This window comes from Musca vetustissima, unplaced genomic scaffold (assembly GCF_032173495.1).
Source record: "Musca vetustissima isolate MV318-11 ecotype Yass unplaced genomic scaffold, APGP_CSIRO_Mvet_v1 utg12556, whole genome shotgun sequence".
Lineage (NCBI taxonomy): Eukaryota > Metazoa > Arthropoda > Insecta > Diptera > Muscidae > Musca > Musca vetustissima.
In genome coordinates, this window is record NW_026886760.1 from 17,085 (window position 1) to 34,347 (window position 17,263).

The 17,263-nt window shown below is 34.5% G+C and overlaps 1 protein-coding gene across 1 annotated transcript in view; it reads left to right on the forward strand.

The window, feature by feature from the left end:
- Window positions 1–17,263, forward strand: part of LOC133334244 (uncharacterized) — a 65,509-nt gene that overhangs the window by 5,872 nt on the left and 42,374 nt on the right. The window contains exons 3-4 of the mRNA XM_061542532.1: window positions 6,951–7,074; window positions 12,494–12,718. Of these exons, the coding sequence (XP_061398516.1) occupies window positions 6,951–7,074; window positions 12,494–12,718 (349 nt within the window). The remainder of the gene's footprint in view (window positions 1–6,950; window positions 7,075–12,493; window positions 12,719–17,263) is intronic.

The following is a 17,263-nucleotide window of genomic DNA, read 5'->3' on the forward strand; positions in this document are numbered from 1 at the left end:
CAACAATGACTGTAACGTTTTTCAAGCAGAGATTCTCGCAATCACGAAAGCGGTCGAGATAGTAAAATCACTTAATGCCGACATTACGGGACCGGTGACTATGTATTTAGATACTCAGGCGGCCCTCAAAGCGGTGAAGGCGCATACTATAAACTCGAAAGCAGTTCATGATTGTAAGACCGCTCTGAATGATATACGACAAATAGTTGGGCTATGCTGGGTTCCAGGACATAACGATATTGAAGGGAATGAGATAGCCGACAAGCTTGCTCGAGGGGGGTCGCAGTCGTCCAGTCTTCTGATTGAGAGATCTGTGAAACCCCCCCCTATCAGCTATTTCATTGGCAGAATCCGTGCGTTCCATTGGTTAAGGGAACCTGCTTGCAGAATCTCTAAATCTATATGGCCAGAATTTTCTCGCAAAAGAACGTCTTCGCTGCTGGATCACAGCAAGAGGAAGATCAAAATCGTTGTGGGGATTATTACTGGTAACTGCAAAGTTAGATCTATCACTTCTAAGTGGGACTCCAGTGGAGAGGATTACTGTCGTCTATGTGAGGACGAAGAAGAACTGGAAACAATTGAGCACATCCTCTGCAAATGTCCATCGCTGATTAGCAGAAGACATAAACAGTTTGGATGTCATGAAATTGATAATCTAGTCTTTTTCTCTAAAATAGACCCTAACCAAATTCTAGGCTTTGTCAAAAAATTGACTTGGCTAAAATAATCTCTCTTCCGCCCCCTTTTTTTCTCACTATTCTTCTCTCTACTCTTCCACTATTTTTTTTCTTTTCTTTATAGGTATACCTATACATAAAGGATGATCACAATGGACATAGTTTCCGAGTGGACGGTTGTTACAACAACCGTACATCCCCAACCTAACCTAAGACATAATCTATGGTCTAGAAAAAAAATTATTTTTAAATACAAGTCCTGAAAAAATATTTAAACAAATCACGCTTTATTGGCTTCCTTAAAATCCAGGACATAATTTAATTTAGGAAAAAAATTAAAAATAATACCTTATAGCCCTGGTGGCGTATACGTACCAACAACACTTATACGCACCAATGTACCAAATGCCTGAAATTTGGATAGACAAATGAGATGATTTCTATTGGAGCCAATAACCACCATTTAGAATAATTATTTCAGAATCCTTCTTTTGCGAATTTTGCTTGCGATAATTTCAAAAATATTTGTATCAAAGTTACATTAGGTGCCGAAATGGCCAACATAATGTATGGATCCTGACACTTAGATACCGAAGGTATATGCCTGTCAGCATCACCTAATGACATTTTCTAACTGGTTCGTTGACATTTTCTTAATCCATTTAAAATTATAACCTAAAGTACAATAAAATGTACCCACACTAGTTTTCAAAATCTTGCAAATAAATCAAAACTCACGAAGAAAACCTTGACTGCAGTGGCCGATGTTGCCAAGTGCAGCTAAATGTTTTGCTAGTATTTACTATAAAAGTGTTTACACTTTTGTCCGATGGCAGATAAGAAAACCCTTCACAGCAATTGTAATGGGACTTCTTAACAATCAAGACAACAAAATAGAGGGAGAGGCACTTCTTCTATAAAAATTGTAAATATATAAATTAAAAAAATTAAAAAATTATATTCTCCACTAGGCTCTCTCCGAAGAGACTAAGAAAATAAATTACAGACGAGATTCGCTATAAAGAAATTCAACGTTCTCTAAATAGATTATTTTATAAAGCTCTGTGGAGAACTCTCATGGAAATTTTTCTACAACGATGGAATTCATCTTTCCCCCTGATGAATTCATGGATCCCCCTGATGTTCCGCTGTATTCCATAATTATCACTTAAAATTGTTTTCGTGTTTTTTTTTTTTTTTTATAATTTTATAATGTTCCACTGATATTCTTACTCTCTCGTCGGGAGACGTCTCAGTTTTTTTATTCCTTTACAATTTGTTTTGCTCTGTGGCAGCTAGCTGCTGATCTGTCGACCTTATGTTATTGATAATGTTGAGAATGATTTTCATTTTGTTTTTGTTTTATTTCGATTTTTTTTTGTTCGTTTCGTTTTGAATTTCAAATAAAGCTCAGTAGTATTTAATATAAGTTCTTTTAATGAAATATTTTGAAAATATTATTTCATTTTTTGTTTTTGTTATTTCATTTTGAATTATTTTTGGAAATAATTTGTTTGAAAATTTCCTTTAGTTATTTTAAAATTAGAATTGTGGTGTGTAGTTCAGATAATCTGCGTGGCTGATATTCAAAATTGCGTTTTGAAAACTTGATATTAAAATAATCAGCTGTTTATAGATCAGCATCGGATACTGGCTGATCAGTGATCTCCCTGTGACATTACATATCCACACGCACACACACATACACAAATAACAATTCAATGGTATGTGTGTTTGTTGCCTCCCATTTCGTCTATTGTGAGTGTGTTAGTGTGTAAACTTTGGATTATTTTTTATTTATTTATTGAAATGTTTTGATTAACACTTACCGCGATGTGTACTCGGTGTATGTGAGAGTGACTCGGTGTGTGTGTGTGTGAGAGTGTGTCTGTCGCTTTTGTTTGTGTATCGTAAGTGTTAAAATTGTTTAATTTATTGCAAATAAAAAAAAAAATAATTATTATATATTATGAACAATAATCGATACAAAAAAGAGTGTTCATTTTGTGGGTGACATATTTTGAATATTATTTATACGATCCAAGTCTTGGGTAGGGTCTAGAAAAATAGTTGTAAAATTCATGCCTTGTCTAGAACCTAGTCAAATATTTAGAAAATAGAAAAATATTTAGAAAATCCATGCCTTGTCTAGAAAAAAATATTTATAAAATCCTCACCTTGTCAAGGACCTAGAAAAAAATATTTATTTATATATTTATAAAATCCACAGCTAGTGTAGGGTCTAGAAAAAAATATATTTATAAAATCCTCGCCTTGTCCACAACTTCTATGTACGTTGTACATTTTTCCAGTCGTATGTCTGAACTGCTTCCATTGTGTACACAGTCGTAGTTATGAAAAATTATCGATATACTTCGCTGAGGAATATGATTGGGTCTGAAATGCATAAGTTTTGTTTTGCTAGCATTTATTACCAACCCATTATCGTGACACCATTTTGTAACTATATTCATCTCACTTTGAATTCTAGTTTCTGCACTGCGGAGACATTTGTCAGATACTATTATAGTTGTGTCATCAGCGTATGAGAACGTAATAATGTGTAGGGCCTAGAAAACAATTTTTATAAAATCCACGCCTTGTCTAGGATCTAAAAAAAAATTATTTATAAAGTTCACGCCTTGTCTAGGATATAAAAAATTATTTATAAAGTCTACGCCTTGTCTAGGATCTAAAAAAAAAAATATTTATAAAGCCCACGCCTTGTCTAGGATCTAAAAAAAATTATTTATAAAGTCCACGCCTTGTCTAGGATCTAAAAAAAATTATTTATAAAGTCCACGCCTTGTGTAGGATCTAGAAACAAATATTTATAAAATCCACGCTTTGCCTAGGATCTATAAATTTTTTTTATAAATAATAGGGTTTAGAAAAATATATTTAGAAAAGCCCACCCTTGTCTAGGGTATAGAAAAAAATATTTGTGTCATACACGGCCTGTGTAGGGTCTGGGAAAAATATTTATAAAATCCATGCCTAGGATCTAACAGAAAATCCATGTCTTGTCTAAGGTATGGGGTCTTATCTAGGTTCTAGAAAAACATTATTTAAAAAATGCATGCTTTGTCTAGGGTATGGGGTCTTGCCTAGGTTCTAGAAAAAAATTTAAACCAGTGAGCGGAGCACTATAGTCGGTCGGGGCCGACCATATTATACCCTACACAACTTACACAAAAAATCTAACTTTCTGTGGTAATACATTCTGAACTTGGGCAATATTTCGCGATATTTGCACCCTCTTGACCGACTAGAGGTGAACAAATACTACTAATACTTAGTACAGCCCTTCTAATTACTTGTCCAGATTCCCTTCACCGTGGGTCCACTTCATCCCAAAAGTATTATCTGATCATCACCGAAAATTATAGGCGTATCCTTGACCATACCTGGAAAATTTCAAAGCGATCAGCGCTATATTTCCGCCCTCTAGTGTGGTAATGGGTTACTAAATAATATATGAATACGTAAGCATCTGTAAATATTTGAGTGTAACGAGTACATACGATAATATAATTGGTGTCAATTTAAAGGTCAACCATTCCTCTTGTATATATTATCAACTTCTCCACGCGTAAAAATATACGCCATAGAATACAAATATTGTAATTTTTCACACAAAAGTCAGGGTCCAATTGACCCGCTAAATACTGACCGATCTTTATCAAAACAGGCAGGCTTATTCTTTGGCCCGATCCCCTTCTCCATGTAAAAAATCGCGATATTTGCGCCATAATTGCGGAAAAACCGACAAAAATTAAGTATTTGGTCCATTTCACCTCCTAAATATCAAACGATATTTTCCAAAAACAATAGGGGTCTTCATTGGCCAGAACCCATCCTACATGCAAAATTTCGTGCCGATTGGTCCATAACTGTGGCTTGTATCGTGTTTACAAATTATAATGGACGGACGGACACCCTTGTCTAGATCGACTCAGCTAGTCGAGATGTCGGTATACTTGAAGGTGGGTCTAGGACCAATATTTCGCGACGTTACAAACTTTTGGGGCTGCACAAAGCTATAATACCCTGACAACATAGTTGTGTAGGGTATAAAAATTTTCTGGGATCTAAAAAATATATTTATAAAATCCACGCCTTGTCTAGGATCTAAAAAAATATTTATTTATAAAATCCACGTTTTGTGTGGCGTCTAGAAAATAGTATGCCTTGTCTAGGGTCTAGAAAACTATTTATAAAATCCACGCCTTGTCTAGGATCTAAAAAATATTTATATAAACCACTTCTTGTGTAGGGGCTAGAAAAAAATATTTATAAATCTACACCTTGCCTAATTAAGAAACAAAAAATGTATAAAAAATAAAACTTATAGCTCTGGTAGCGTATACGTACCGACAACAATTATACGCACCAATGTCCCAAATCACAGAATGGTTTTTGTCACTTTATTATAGTTTTATGTCCATATCAAATATTTATAAAGTCCATGCCTTCTCCAGGGTTTAGAAAAAAATATTTGTATTATCCACACCTTCTCTAGGGTCTAGAAAAAATATTTGTGTCATCCACGCCTTCTCTAGGGTCTAGGAAAAAATATTTGTATTATCCACGCCTTGTGCAGGGTCTAGAAAAAAAATTATTTATAAAGGCCAAGCCTCGTGTAGGGTCCAGAAAAAATAATTTATAAAATCCACGCCTTGTGTAGGGTCTATAAAAAAATATTTGTATTATCCACGCCTTGTTTAGGATCTAACAAAAATTATTTATAAAATCCACTCCTTGTGTAGGGTCTAGAAAAAACTTATTTTTAAAATCCACGCCTTGTGTAGGGCCTAGAAAAAAATATTTATAAAATCCACTCCTTGTGTAGCGTCTAGAAACAATATTTAAAACATTCCCACCTTGTCTAGGATCTAGAACTTTTTTTAATCCACGCCTTGTGTAGGGTCTAGAAATAATATTTATAACATCCACACCTTGTGCTGGGTCTAGAAAAAATATTTAGAAAATCCATGCCTTGTCTAGGGCCTAGAATTTAGAAAATTCCTGTCTAGAGTGTAGGAAAAATTATTATAAAATCCAGGTCTTGTGTAGGGCCTAGAAAAAAATATTTATACAATTCGTGACTTGTTTAGAAAAAATATTTATAAAATCCAGCCTTGTGTAGAGTCTAGAAAAAAATATTTGTATCATCCACGCGTTAGGTAGGGCTTAGAAAAATATGTAAAATTCCACTACTTGTGCAGGGTACAAAAAAAATATAAAATCCAAGACTTGTCTAGGGTCTTAAAAATCCACGTTGGTTGTTAGAAAAATATTTAAAAAATTTTAGGAAAAATGTTTAACTCTAGATTGCCGAAGGCGGTCATTTTGACCGCTTTTCAATTTCAAGTACGAAAACAACTGTGCATATAAGTACACTTTTTTAAAAAAATTTGTGACTTTTTGTACCACATAGAATTACGTTTATTATAAAAAAGACAACAAATTTAAAAAAAGTGTCATTATATGCACAGTTGTTCTTGTACTTGAAATTGAAAAGCGGTCAAAATGACCGACTTCGGCAATATAGTGTTAAAAAATAATCACTTATAGCTCTGGTGGCGTATACGTACCGACAACAATTATACGGTCCAAATGACATTTTCTTACCATTTTTATGGCTTTGCTCAAACGAGCTTCAATATTCTGTGATAGATAATAAGGTAAACAAAATTACTCACCAAACTACGTCATTACTAATTTGAAAAGACGTCGTGAAGTTCGGCTGGTTTGAACTTTGTATAGCCATTCACAGCCCTAATAAATACTTATATAGGGCTTAAAAATAATCTAAAAAACTTATGAAGAAAATCCATGCTTGTCTAAGGCTAAAAAAATATTTTTATTAAATCCACGCCTCGTTGTTGCTTGAAATTTTTGATTTAAAAAAGCCTCGCATTGTTGGCTGAATGACTAAAAAATATAAAAAAAAACTTCATGCCTTTTTTACCCTTATAGCTCTGGTGGCGTATACGTAGCGACAACAATTATACGCACCAATGTACCAAATGACATTTTCATACGGTTTTTATGTCTTTCTTAAACCGAGATTCACTTCACTTATAGCTCTTGTTACGTATTCGACAGACACTTTTTTACGTGTTTGTTGTGATTTATTAAAATTTTAAAATATAGGCATGCTTTCGTGTCACTTTTGACCGGTTTGATTTTTTTTTATTTTTAAATCTTCGTAAAAAAATAAAAAAAAACATAATTTGTTAAAATATTTTTTTTGTATTTTTTTAGCACACCCAACAACATATTAATCGCAATTTAATGAGCGGATTTCTTCATCAACATTTTGGCGCTGAATATGAACCGGTTATAACATTTGTGGATTCACCACCAAATTCTGAAGAATCTTGGCCGGGTAAGTTTTGAATTAAATATATATATATACACACATATGTTATACAAATAAATATATAATTTAATTTAAAAATATAACACCAAATTGATTATCAATTTTGTAATTGGATGAAAAAACAAAAACAATTTGCCATTTTCTAACTCGTGTAAGTTATTTCACAAAATTAGCAACTCTAAAATAAATAAATTTATTTAGCACAATTATTTATTTCGTATTATTTTTATTTGGCGGCTATTACAAAGCGATATGCTCGATTAAAAAAATGTTGTATAGCTTAAGCTCTATATAAATGTAAATTAATATTCATTATCACATTTTTTCGATATTTCCTGAACATGCGGCAAAGAAGAATTACCAAAGATATTTGGCAAATTCAGTACCAAATTATGTTGCCGATGAGGTTTTGATGCTGACACAATAAATCGGTTATATCTTCAAGAATTGTTGAGATTTTTGTTAGAAATTTTAGAGGGACATTCTTCAGATGTTATAGCTTCAAATTAAATAAAAATAACAACATTGAGTTTTTGAAACCGGGAATGGGTAGTGGTTCCTCTTAAGAAAAATATCTCAAAATTTGATTCCTTTTTTTAATTAATTTCATCAATAAAAACCAGTAAGGAAAGTAGTAAAGTCGGACTGGGCCGACTATATGATACCCTTCACCACTTTGGGTATATTGTACATATGTATCCTAACAATTGCATGTCTATGTTCCCTCTTTCTCCAACCTATCCTAACTTTAATTTCATACGAGCAGATTTAGAGCCGCCTGCGTAACATGGGGAAAATTTATGGAAAACGATTTATAGCAAAATTGATGCACGCTATTCGGTACGCGCGTTGTTAAGAATATAATCTATATGTGGGAGCTATATCTAAATCTGAACCGATTTTCACGAAAATTAACACACATCTCTCTAGACTTAATTCAGTACGCTATGTCAAATTTTGTGCAAATCGAAAGCTATATATATAGGAACCTTGGAGCACCATTTACATAAAATCGGACGAACATATATATGGGAACATATATATATGTCGAAATCTAAACCGATTTTCCCGAAACTCACCACTCATCATTCTAGACTCAATTCAGTACGCTATGCCAAATTTCGTGCAAATCGAAGGATATAAAGGGACTTTGGTGCACTATTTACGTAAAACTGGACAAAAATATATATGAGAGCTATATCTAAATCTCAACCGATTTTCACGAAATTTAACACACATCGTTCTAGACTTAATTCAGCACGTTATGCGAAATTTCGTGCAAATCGAACGATACAAAGGGACTTTGGTGCACTATTTACTGAAAATCGGACGAAAATATATATGGGAGCTATATCTAAATCTGAACCGATTTTCACAAAATTTAACACACATCGTTCTAGACTTACTTCAGTACGCTATGCCAAATTTCGTGCAAATCGAAGTATATATAGAGCCTTTGGTACACAATTTACCTTAAATCGGACGAAAATATATATGGGAGCTATATCCAAATCTGAACCGATTTTCACGAAACTTTGCACACATCATTCTAGACCTAATTCATTACGCTGTGCCAAATTTCGTGAAAATCGAAAGATATATAGGGACTTTGGTACACAATGTACCTCAAATCGGACGAAAATATATATGGGAGCTATATCCAAATCTGAACCGATTTTCAGGAAACTTGGCACACATCGTTCTAGACTTAATTCAGTACACTATGCCACTTTTCGTGCAAATCGAAGTATATATAGAGACTTTGGTACACCATTTACCTTAAATTGGACGAAAATATATATGGGAGCTATATCTAAATCTGAACCGATGTTCACCAAATTTTACACACATCGTTCTAGACTTAATTCAGTACGCTTTGCCAAATTTCGTGCAAATCGAAGTCTATATAGAGACTTTGGTACACCATTTACCTTAAATCGGACGAAAATATATATGGGAGCTACATCCAAATCTGAACCGATTTTCACGAAACTTTGCACATATCATTCTAGACCTAATTCATTACGCTGTGCCAAATTTCGTGCAAATCGAAAGTTATATAGGGACTTTGGTACACAATGTACCTCAAATCGGACGAAAATATATATGGGAGCTATATCCAAATCTGAACCGATTTTCAGGAAACTTGGCACACATCGTTCTAGACTTAATTCAGTACGCTATGCCAAATTTCGTGCAAATCGAAGTATATATAGAGACTTTGGTACACCATTTACTTTAAATCGGACGAAAATATATATGGGAGCTATATCCAAATCTGAACCGATTTTCACGAAACTTTGCACACATCATTCTAGACCTAATTCATTACGCTGTGCCAAATTTCGTGAAAATCGAAGTATATATAGAGACTTTGGTACACCATTTACCTTAAATTGGACGAAAATATATATGGGAGATATATCCAAATCTGAACCGATTTTCACAACTTTGCACACATCATTCTAGACCTAATTCATTACGCTGTGCCAAATTTCGTGAAAATCGAAGTATATATAGAGACTTTGGTACACAATTTACCTTAAATCGGACGAAAATATGTATGGGAGCTATATCCAAATCTGAACCGATTTTCACGAAACTTTGCACACATCATTCTAGACCTAATTCATTACGCTGTGCCAAATTTCGTGCGAATCGAAAGATATATAGGGACCCTTTACATTAAATCGGACGAAAATATATATGGGAGCTATATCTAAATCTGAACCGATTTTTCCCAATTTCAATAGGGTTCGTCCCTGGGCCGAATAAGTGAACTATGCCAAATTTCATCCAATTCGGATTATAAATGCGACCTGTACTTTGTTTACAATTTAACATCGACAGACGGACGGACATGCATAAATCGACTCAGAAAGTGATTCTATGCATATTCTCAAAAGGAACCATGTGTCTGTCTCGTTCCCTTTTGCCTGTTATAAAACATATGCACAAAGACATAATACCCTGTACCACAGAGTGGTGAAGGGTATAATTATTAGTTGAGGTCCTTGAGTCATTTTCTATGATAATCATGGATGATTCGTGACGTCATTCAGACGGCAAATATATGCAGCTCAACCAAATCGGCTGTAATTTGGATTCTCTTAGAGTAGAAAATATCTCTACCATAAATTATCAAAATTGGCCCAAGTTTCCGGATAGCTCCCACATAATGGTAATCACCATTATTCGATATTTGGGCACATTTTTTAATCGAATTGGCTTTAATTAATTTTAAATAAAAACCAGTGGTCGGACGTGGCCGACCATACGATACCCTACACAACTACCACGAAAAGCAAACATTCTGCGGTTCTATATTCTGAGCCGGGACAATATTTCGTGATATTTGCACCCTTTTTACCGATCAACAATTCCACTTCCTAACCCTGGCATATTTTCCAATTTTTTTCTTGAAGTAAATTTTTATGTAATGGAATAAAAAAATTGGTCACTTTAGGTTTTGGTTGATTCGACCCTTGGAATATTGACGGATAATCCAGTCGCTCTAAGTATTTGGTCAGATCCTCTACACCTTGTAAAATATTTGATGTTCTGCATATAATAATTGCCCCTAGAGCGACTAGAAAATCTGAAAAAAATATAGTTTTCGGTTCATTGTACCCCCATGAATAAAATCTCAACTTCAACGAAAACTATAGGCGTCGTCCTTGACCATAATCGGAACTTCATGTACAATTTCAAAGCGATCAGCGCGACATTTTCGTCCTCTAATGGAGTAATAGTAATACTATGCACATAATCACCTTTACCTAATTACGTATAACTCCCACATCAGAGTACATACATCCATATAATGGTATTAATTTGTAGGTCAACAACTCCTCTTGGATATACTATCAACTTCTAGGGTATATGTCCTTCAGGAGCAAATATATACGCCCCAGAATAAACATTTTGTAATTTTTCACACAAAAGTCAGGGTCCATTTGACCCGCTAAATATTCGCCGATCTTTATCAAAACAGGCATGCTTATTCTTTGGCCCGATTCCCTTCTCCATGTAAAATTTCGCGATGTTCGTACCATAATTGCGGCCTCTGGAGTGACCAGAAAAACCGACAAAAATTAAGTATTTGGTCAATTTCATCCTCTAAATATAAATCGATCTTTTCCAAAAACAATAGGGATCTTCATTGACCAGAACCCATTCTACATGCAAAATTTCGTGAAGATTGGTCCATAACTGTAGCCTGTATCGTGTTTACAAATTATAATGGACAGACGGACGGACGGACACGCATGTCTAGATCGACTCAGCTAGTCGAGATATGACGATCGGTATACTTAAAGGTGGGCCTATGACCAATATTTCGCGGCGTTACAAACTCTTGGGGCTGCACAAATATATAATACCCTGACAACATAGTTGTGTAGGGTATAATAAAAAATCGATTTTCTGAAACCGAGAATGGGGGGTTCAAGAAAAAAATCTGAAATTTTGATTTCCTTTTCCAATAAAAACCGATTATTTGAGGCTCCTTGAGTCTTTTTCCAATATTTTGGGGACTTTGGCTACGTGTTTCAACCAAATTGGTTGTATTTGTCTTCCTACCAAAAATGGCCCCTGCTTCCGGGTAGCTCCCACATAATAGTAATCCTCCATTATTCGATATTTTAAGTATTTTAGGCAGACTTTTCAATCGAATTAACTCTTATGGATTTAACAGGTTCACATGGGATTACAAATCTTACTATCAAAAAAATTATCAATATTGATTTCGGTATAGCTCCGATATACGATGCCGATCCATTTTCGGTATTTTGAAGGCTTTAGCAGCATTTTTCAACCTCTCATTGAGGTTGAGTAGAATATCTACCAACCAAAAATTAACAATATTGGGCCAAATTTCCGGATAGCTTTTACATAATGGAAACCTCCATTATTCGGTATTTTGGGTACATTTTTCAACCGAATTGGCTCTAATTTGATTTATCAAATTCTCGTTGTCCTACATTGTCCTAGGTCCTATGCCTTAACTGAGCTTCAGGTGGTAACTGAGGTTCTGAGATTTTCTTCTACGCCAAAAATTGCCTCAGGGGTAACTGAGGCTTCGGGATTTTTTTCTGTATGACAAAAAATGCCTCCGAGCCTCAGGGAGATTTCTTTCTATACGAAAAATATACAACAGAAGATCTGAATTTTATTTTCTATAGAAAAACTGCCTCAGTGGTAACTGTGGCTCCGAGATTTTACTTACTTATCTGGCTTGTGGCAAAACGTTTGTTCCATACCGAGCTTAAAAAAACATTTCCAGACCCTTCGGTCTTGTGCGCAGCTCATCCAATTTGAAAGACCATATTCCGAGATGTTGTCTTCTACTTTATCCCGATTTTTTTTCTATACAAAATTTCGAAAATAATTAATTTTTAAATGTCTTATTATTTTTTCCCCGCAGACGATCAATCGAAGGGCTCACCAGGACCACAAATAATTGACGTCCAAACTATCTATTCTCAAAGTGGTTCACGTAAAAGGCGAATGGATTGGGATCCATTGGATTTGGGACAGAGTGAAAGCAATGCTTCTCCACCAACTGTTGAAATACCAAATAAATTAGCGGGACATCCATTGGCCGCCGATGCTAAGGATAAAGGCTATAAGAGGGAGAAATTGAGTAATGGTAAGTGGTACAAAAAAAGAATACAATTTTGAAATTCTAAGGGAATTAGAAAAAATAAATGAAATAAAAAAAAAGATATTGAATTTCTCTATAATTCCTGAACGAAAGATTTCTCATAGAACGCCTTATTCAGCCAAATGATTTTTTTCTCTATAAAGTTTTTAAAAAAATTGCAAAACATTATTTTTCCTGAAAACAAAAAAAAAATCCCTTTGCTTATTCAGCCCAGCTGAATTAGGTTTTTTTTTTTTGAGATTATTATACAATTGTTAGCACCCACGTTTGATTTGAAATAATTCACACATTCCAGCGGCGAAAAAAAAACAACATTTCTACATATCAAAGCATTTAACTAACATTTAATAGCGATAAAAACTCTCCGCACATTTGTTGTTAGATTCAAATAAAAATTAGCCATTATCTGTGGCAAAACTTTTTCCTCAAACCACCGCAAAACATGTGGTGTGTGGTTGAGCGCCAGAATATGGCATTAAACCTTGGTCTACATACATCGAGATCATGGTGCGAATTGTTTGTTCATATTATTGATGTTTGTTTTATTGTTTTATTGCTGCTGCTGTTGTTGTTGTTGTTGTAGTGTTTATTTCAATTCAAGTATTATTGTCATATGTTGTTGTTGCTGACGTTTTTTCATTCTGCCTGATTTGATTTTCTTCCCCATTTTGATAATCTAAAATGTCTTGGCTTTTGGGGGTTTGTTATTCGCCTTTTTTAGGTGGTTATCTCGTTGAGAGTCACACAGGCACACACACGCTCACACACACATCAATGTAGACACCCTCTCAGACGGTAAACAATAGAGAAAACAAGTTAACGATAAGACATTTATTTATATGTTTGTTTGTATGTTTGTCAGTTTGTTTTTTTATTTTGTTTGGTACATAATTATTATTATTTAAATTCAAATAACAATAGAAATTGTTATTGTATTTCTTTTTTGTATTATATAATATGTTTTTTATATAAGAATCCCCCAATTCAGACATAGAAAACCCTATTCAGCCAGGCTGAATAAGTGTTTTCCTATAGAAAACCCTATTCAGCTAGGCTGAATAAGTGTTCTCCTATAGAAAACCCTATTCAGCCAGGCTGAATAAGTGTTTTCCTATAGAAAACCCTATTCAGCCAGGCTGAATAAGTGTTTTTCATATAGAAAACTCTATTCAGCCAGGCTGAATAAGTGATTTCCTATAGAAAACCCTATTCAGCCAGGCTGAATAAGTGTTTTCCTATAGAAAACCCTATTCAGCCTGGCTGAATAAACCCTATTCAGTCAGGCTGAATAAGTGTTTTCCTATAGAAAACCCTATTCAGCCAGACTGAATAAGTGTTTTTTTATAGAAAACCCTATTCAGCCAAGCTGAATAAGTGTTTTCCAATAGAAAACCCTATTCAGCCAGGCTGAATAAGTGTTTTCATATAGAAAATCCCTATTCAGCCAAGCTGAATAAATGTTTTCCTATAGAAAACCCTATTCAGCCAAGCTGAATAAATGTTTTCCTATAGAAAAACTTATTCAGCCAGTTTAAATAAATGATTTCTTAAATAAACCCAGCCATGCTGATGTAATTCTCTTTGTTTTCGTAGCAAAATCTTATCAGGCCTGTAGTCTGAAGTGGCTACATTTTGCCCCGAACATTCTGTCATTATAACAGCTGCACGTTTTCATCCAAACATCTCAACTTTATGACCATTTCCGAATTGCTATTATCACCATTAGCGTGAAAAGAGATTTGACCATTGTTCACACACAATTCGTGAGTTTTAAAAATTAGTAAAGGCCGAATAAAAATATATTAATAATTTTCACTTTATATTCCAGACAATTTAGAATCGATTATTTATTAACACCCGACTGTTAAGTAATGAATGAAGTGTCCAAAGAAGCAAAAGAAGTGTTTTTTTGGGGGGGCCAAAAGTATTTGATTTGAAAATGAAGTCAAAGAGTCTAATAGTGGCCTGTTTTTATATGAAAACATCTATTCAGCCTGGCTGAATGAGGTTTTCCTTAAGAAAACATCTATTCAGCGTGGCTGAATAAGGTTTTCTATAAGAAAACATCTATTCATCCTGGCTGAATACGGTTTTCTATAGGAAAACATCAATTCAGCCTGGCTGAATACGGTTTTCTATAGGAAAACATAAATTCAGCCTGGCTGAATACGGTTTTCTATAGGAAAACATAAATTCAGCCTGGCTGAATACGGTTTTCTATAGGAAAACATAAATTCAGCCTGGCTGAATACGGTTTTCTATAGGAAAACATAAATTCAGCCTGGCTGAATACGGTTTTCTATAGGAAAACATCAATTCAGCCTGGCTGAATACGGTTTTCTATAGGAAAACATCAATTCAGCCTGGCTGAATACGGTTTTCTATAGGAAAACATCAATTCAGCCTGGCTGAATACGGTTTTCTATAGGAAAACATCAATTCAGCCTGGCTGAATACGGTTTTCTATAGGAAAACATCAATTCAGCCTGGCTGAATACGGTTTTCTATAGGAAAACATCAATTCAGCCTGGCTGAATACGGTTTTCTATAGGAAAACATCTATTCAGCCTGGCTGAATACGGTTTTCTATAGGAAAACATCTATTCAGCCTGGCTGAATACGGTTTTCTATAGGAAAACATCTATTCAGCCTGGCTGAATAAGATTTTCAATAGGAAAACATCTATTCAGCCTGGCTGAATAAGGTTTTCTATAGGAAAACAACTATTCAGCCTGGCTGAATAAGGTTTTCTATAGGAAAACATCTATTCAGCCTGGCTGAATAAGGTTTTCTATAGGAAAACATCTATTCAGCCTGGCTGAATAAGGTTTTCTATAGGAAAACATCTATTCAGCCTGGCTGAATAAGGTTTTCTATAGGAAAACATCTAGTCAGCCTGGCTGAATAAGGTTTTCTATAGGAAAACATCTATTCAGCCTGGCTGAATAAGGGTTTCTATAGCCTGGCTGAATAAGGGTTTCTATAGGCAAACTTCTATTCAGCCCCGCTGAATAAGGTTTTCTATAGGAAAACATCTATTCCATCCGGCTGAATAAGGTTTTATTTAGGAAAACATCTATTCAGCCCGGCTGAATAAGGTTTTCAATTGGAAAACATCTATATAGCCTGGCAGAATAAGGTTTTCTCTAATAAAACATCTATTCAGCCTGGCTGAATAGGGATTTCTATAGGAAATCATCTATTCAGACTGTCTGAATAAGGTATTCTATTGGAGAGCATCTATTAATTCTAACTGAATACGGTTTTCTATAGGAAAACATCTATTCAGCTTTCGAATAGGCCTATTTTCATAATGACCTAATCCATTAAAGCCAACGTGTTAAGTGCTACGAATTAAACAAAACCAACGTTTTGCCTGATTGTTTTGAGAAACTCGGCCCCGATCATCGCACAGACGAGTGTTAAAAACTGTGTTGTTGAACCTGTTCGGAATTAATATTAGTTTAGTTTGTCCAGCTAATATTTGGTTGTTTGTTGTTGGTGTTTTTCCATTGACTAAAAGGCGTGTTGTTGATTAACAGTTGGGTTGTTTTGTTGTTGTAGTTGTTGTCGATGTGGTTTTTGTTGTTGTTGACTTTCTTAGAAAGATTAGATGAAAGAAATGCGTATTATCAAATGTAAATTCAATACACACAAACAAGTTGTATGTAACACACACACACACACGTACAAACGCTTTTATTTACACTCAGAAAAAATGGTAGTACGAAAAGATTTTGTTTTGAAGGTAATGAAATAAAACAAACTGTTCCAGAACTATTGTAATTGTCAGGGGCGTAGAAAAGTGTACCTAGGTAGGGGCACTGCTACTTATATTCTTCATTATCAGAGCTATTAGAGGTCACCCAAATATTGAAATATTTTAGAAGGGCGCGATGCTTTACGAAATTTTAAGAATATTTTTTTCAGATCTATTAAAAATGATAAAGGACACTGAAGTGAGGTTGAGCCTGAATGGGGTGTCTATTTAATTTTTAATTGGATATCAGGTGTTTCTATAATTCGTTTGAGTTATTTTTATTTCGCTCATTAATTTTTCCTTGAGTGAATTTTATAGCGTGTAAACAATGAATCTTGACAGCCATAAGTCATTACGTGTTGAGGCTAGCTTAGTTTATTCTTTACAACATCGTCATCATCGTTATCGGGAGAAAAAGTAAAAGCTGACCTCAGTATATAACATGTGGAAGGTCTTTTATATATACAACGTATTCAACAAGCTGAATAGATCCTGTACAAATAGAAGACCGCCTATAAACTTCCTTAAGATGGAAAATATGTTTTTTTTCCTAATGGAAACCCTATTCAGCCAGATTGGATATGCGTTTTCCTAATGGAAACCTTATTCAGCTAGGCTAAATGTGTGTTTTCCTAATGGAAACCTTATTCAGCTAGGCTGAATGTGTGTTTTCCTTTCCTTTTCCTCTATTCAGCAAGGCTGAATAAGTTTTTTCCTAATGAATACACTATTCAGCCAGGCTGAATATGCTTTATACTAATGGAAACCCT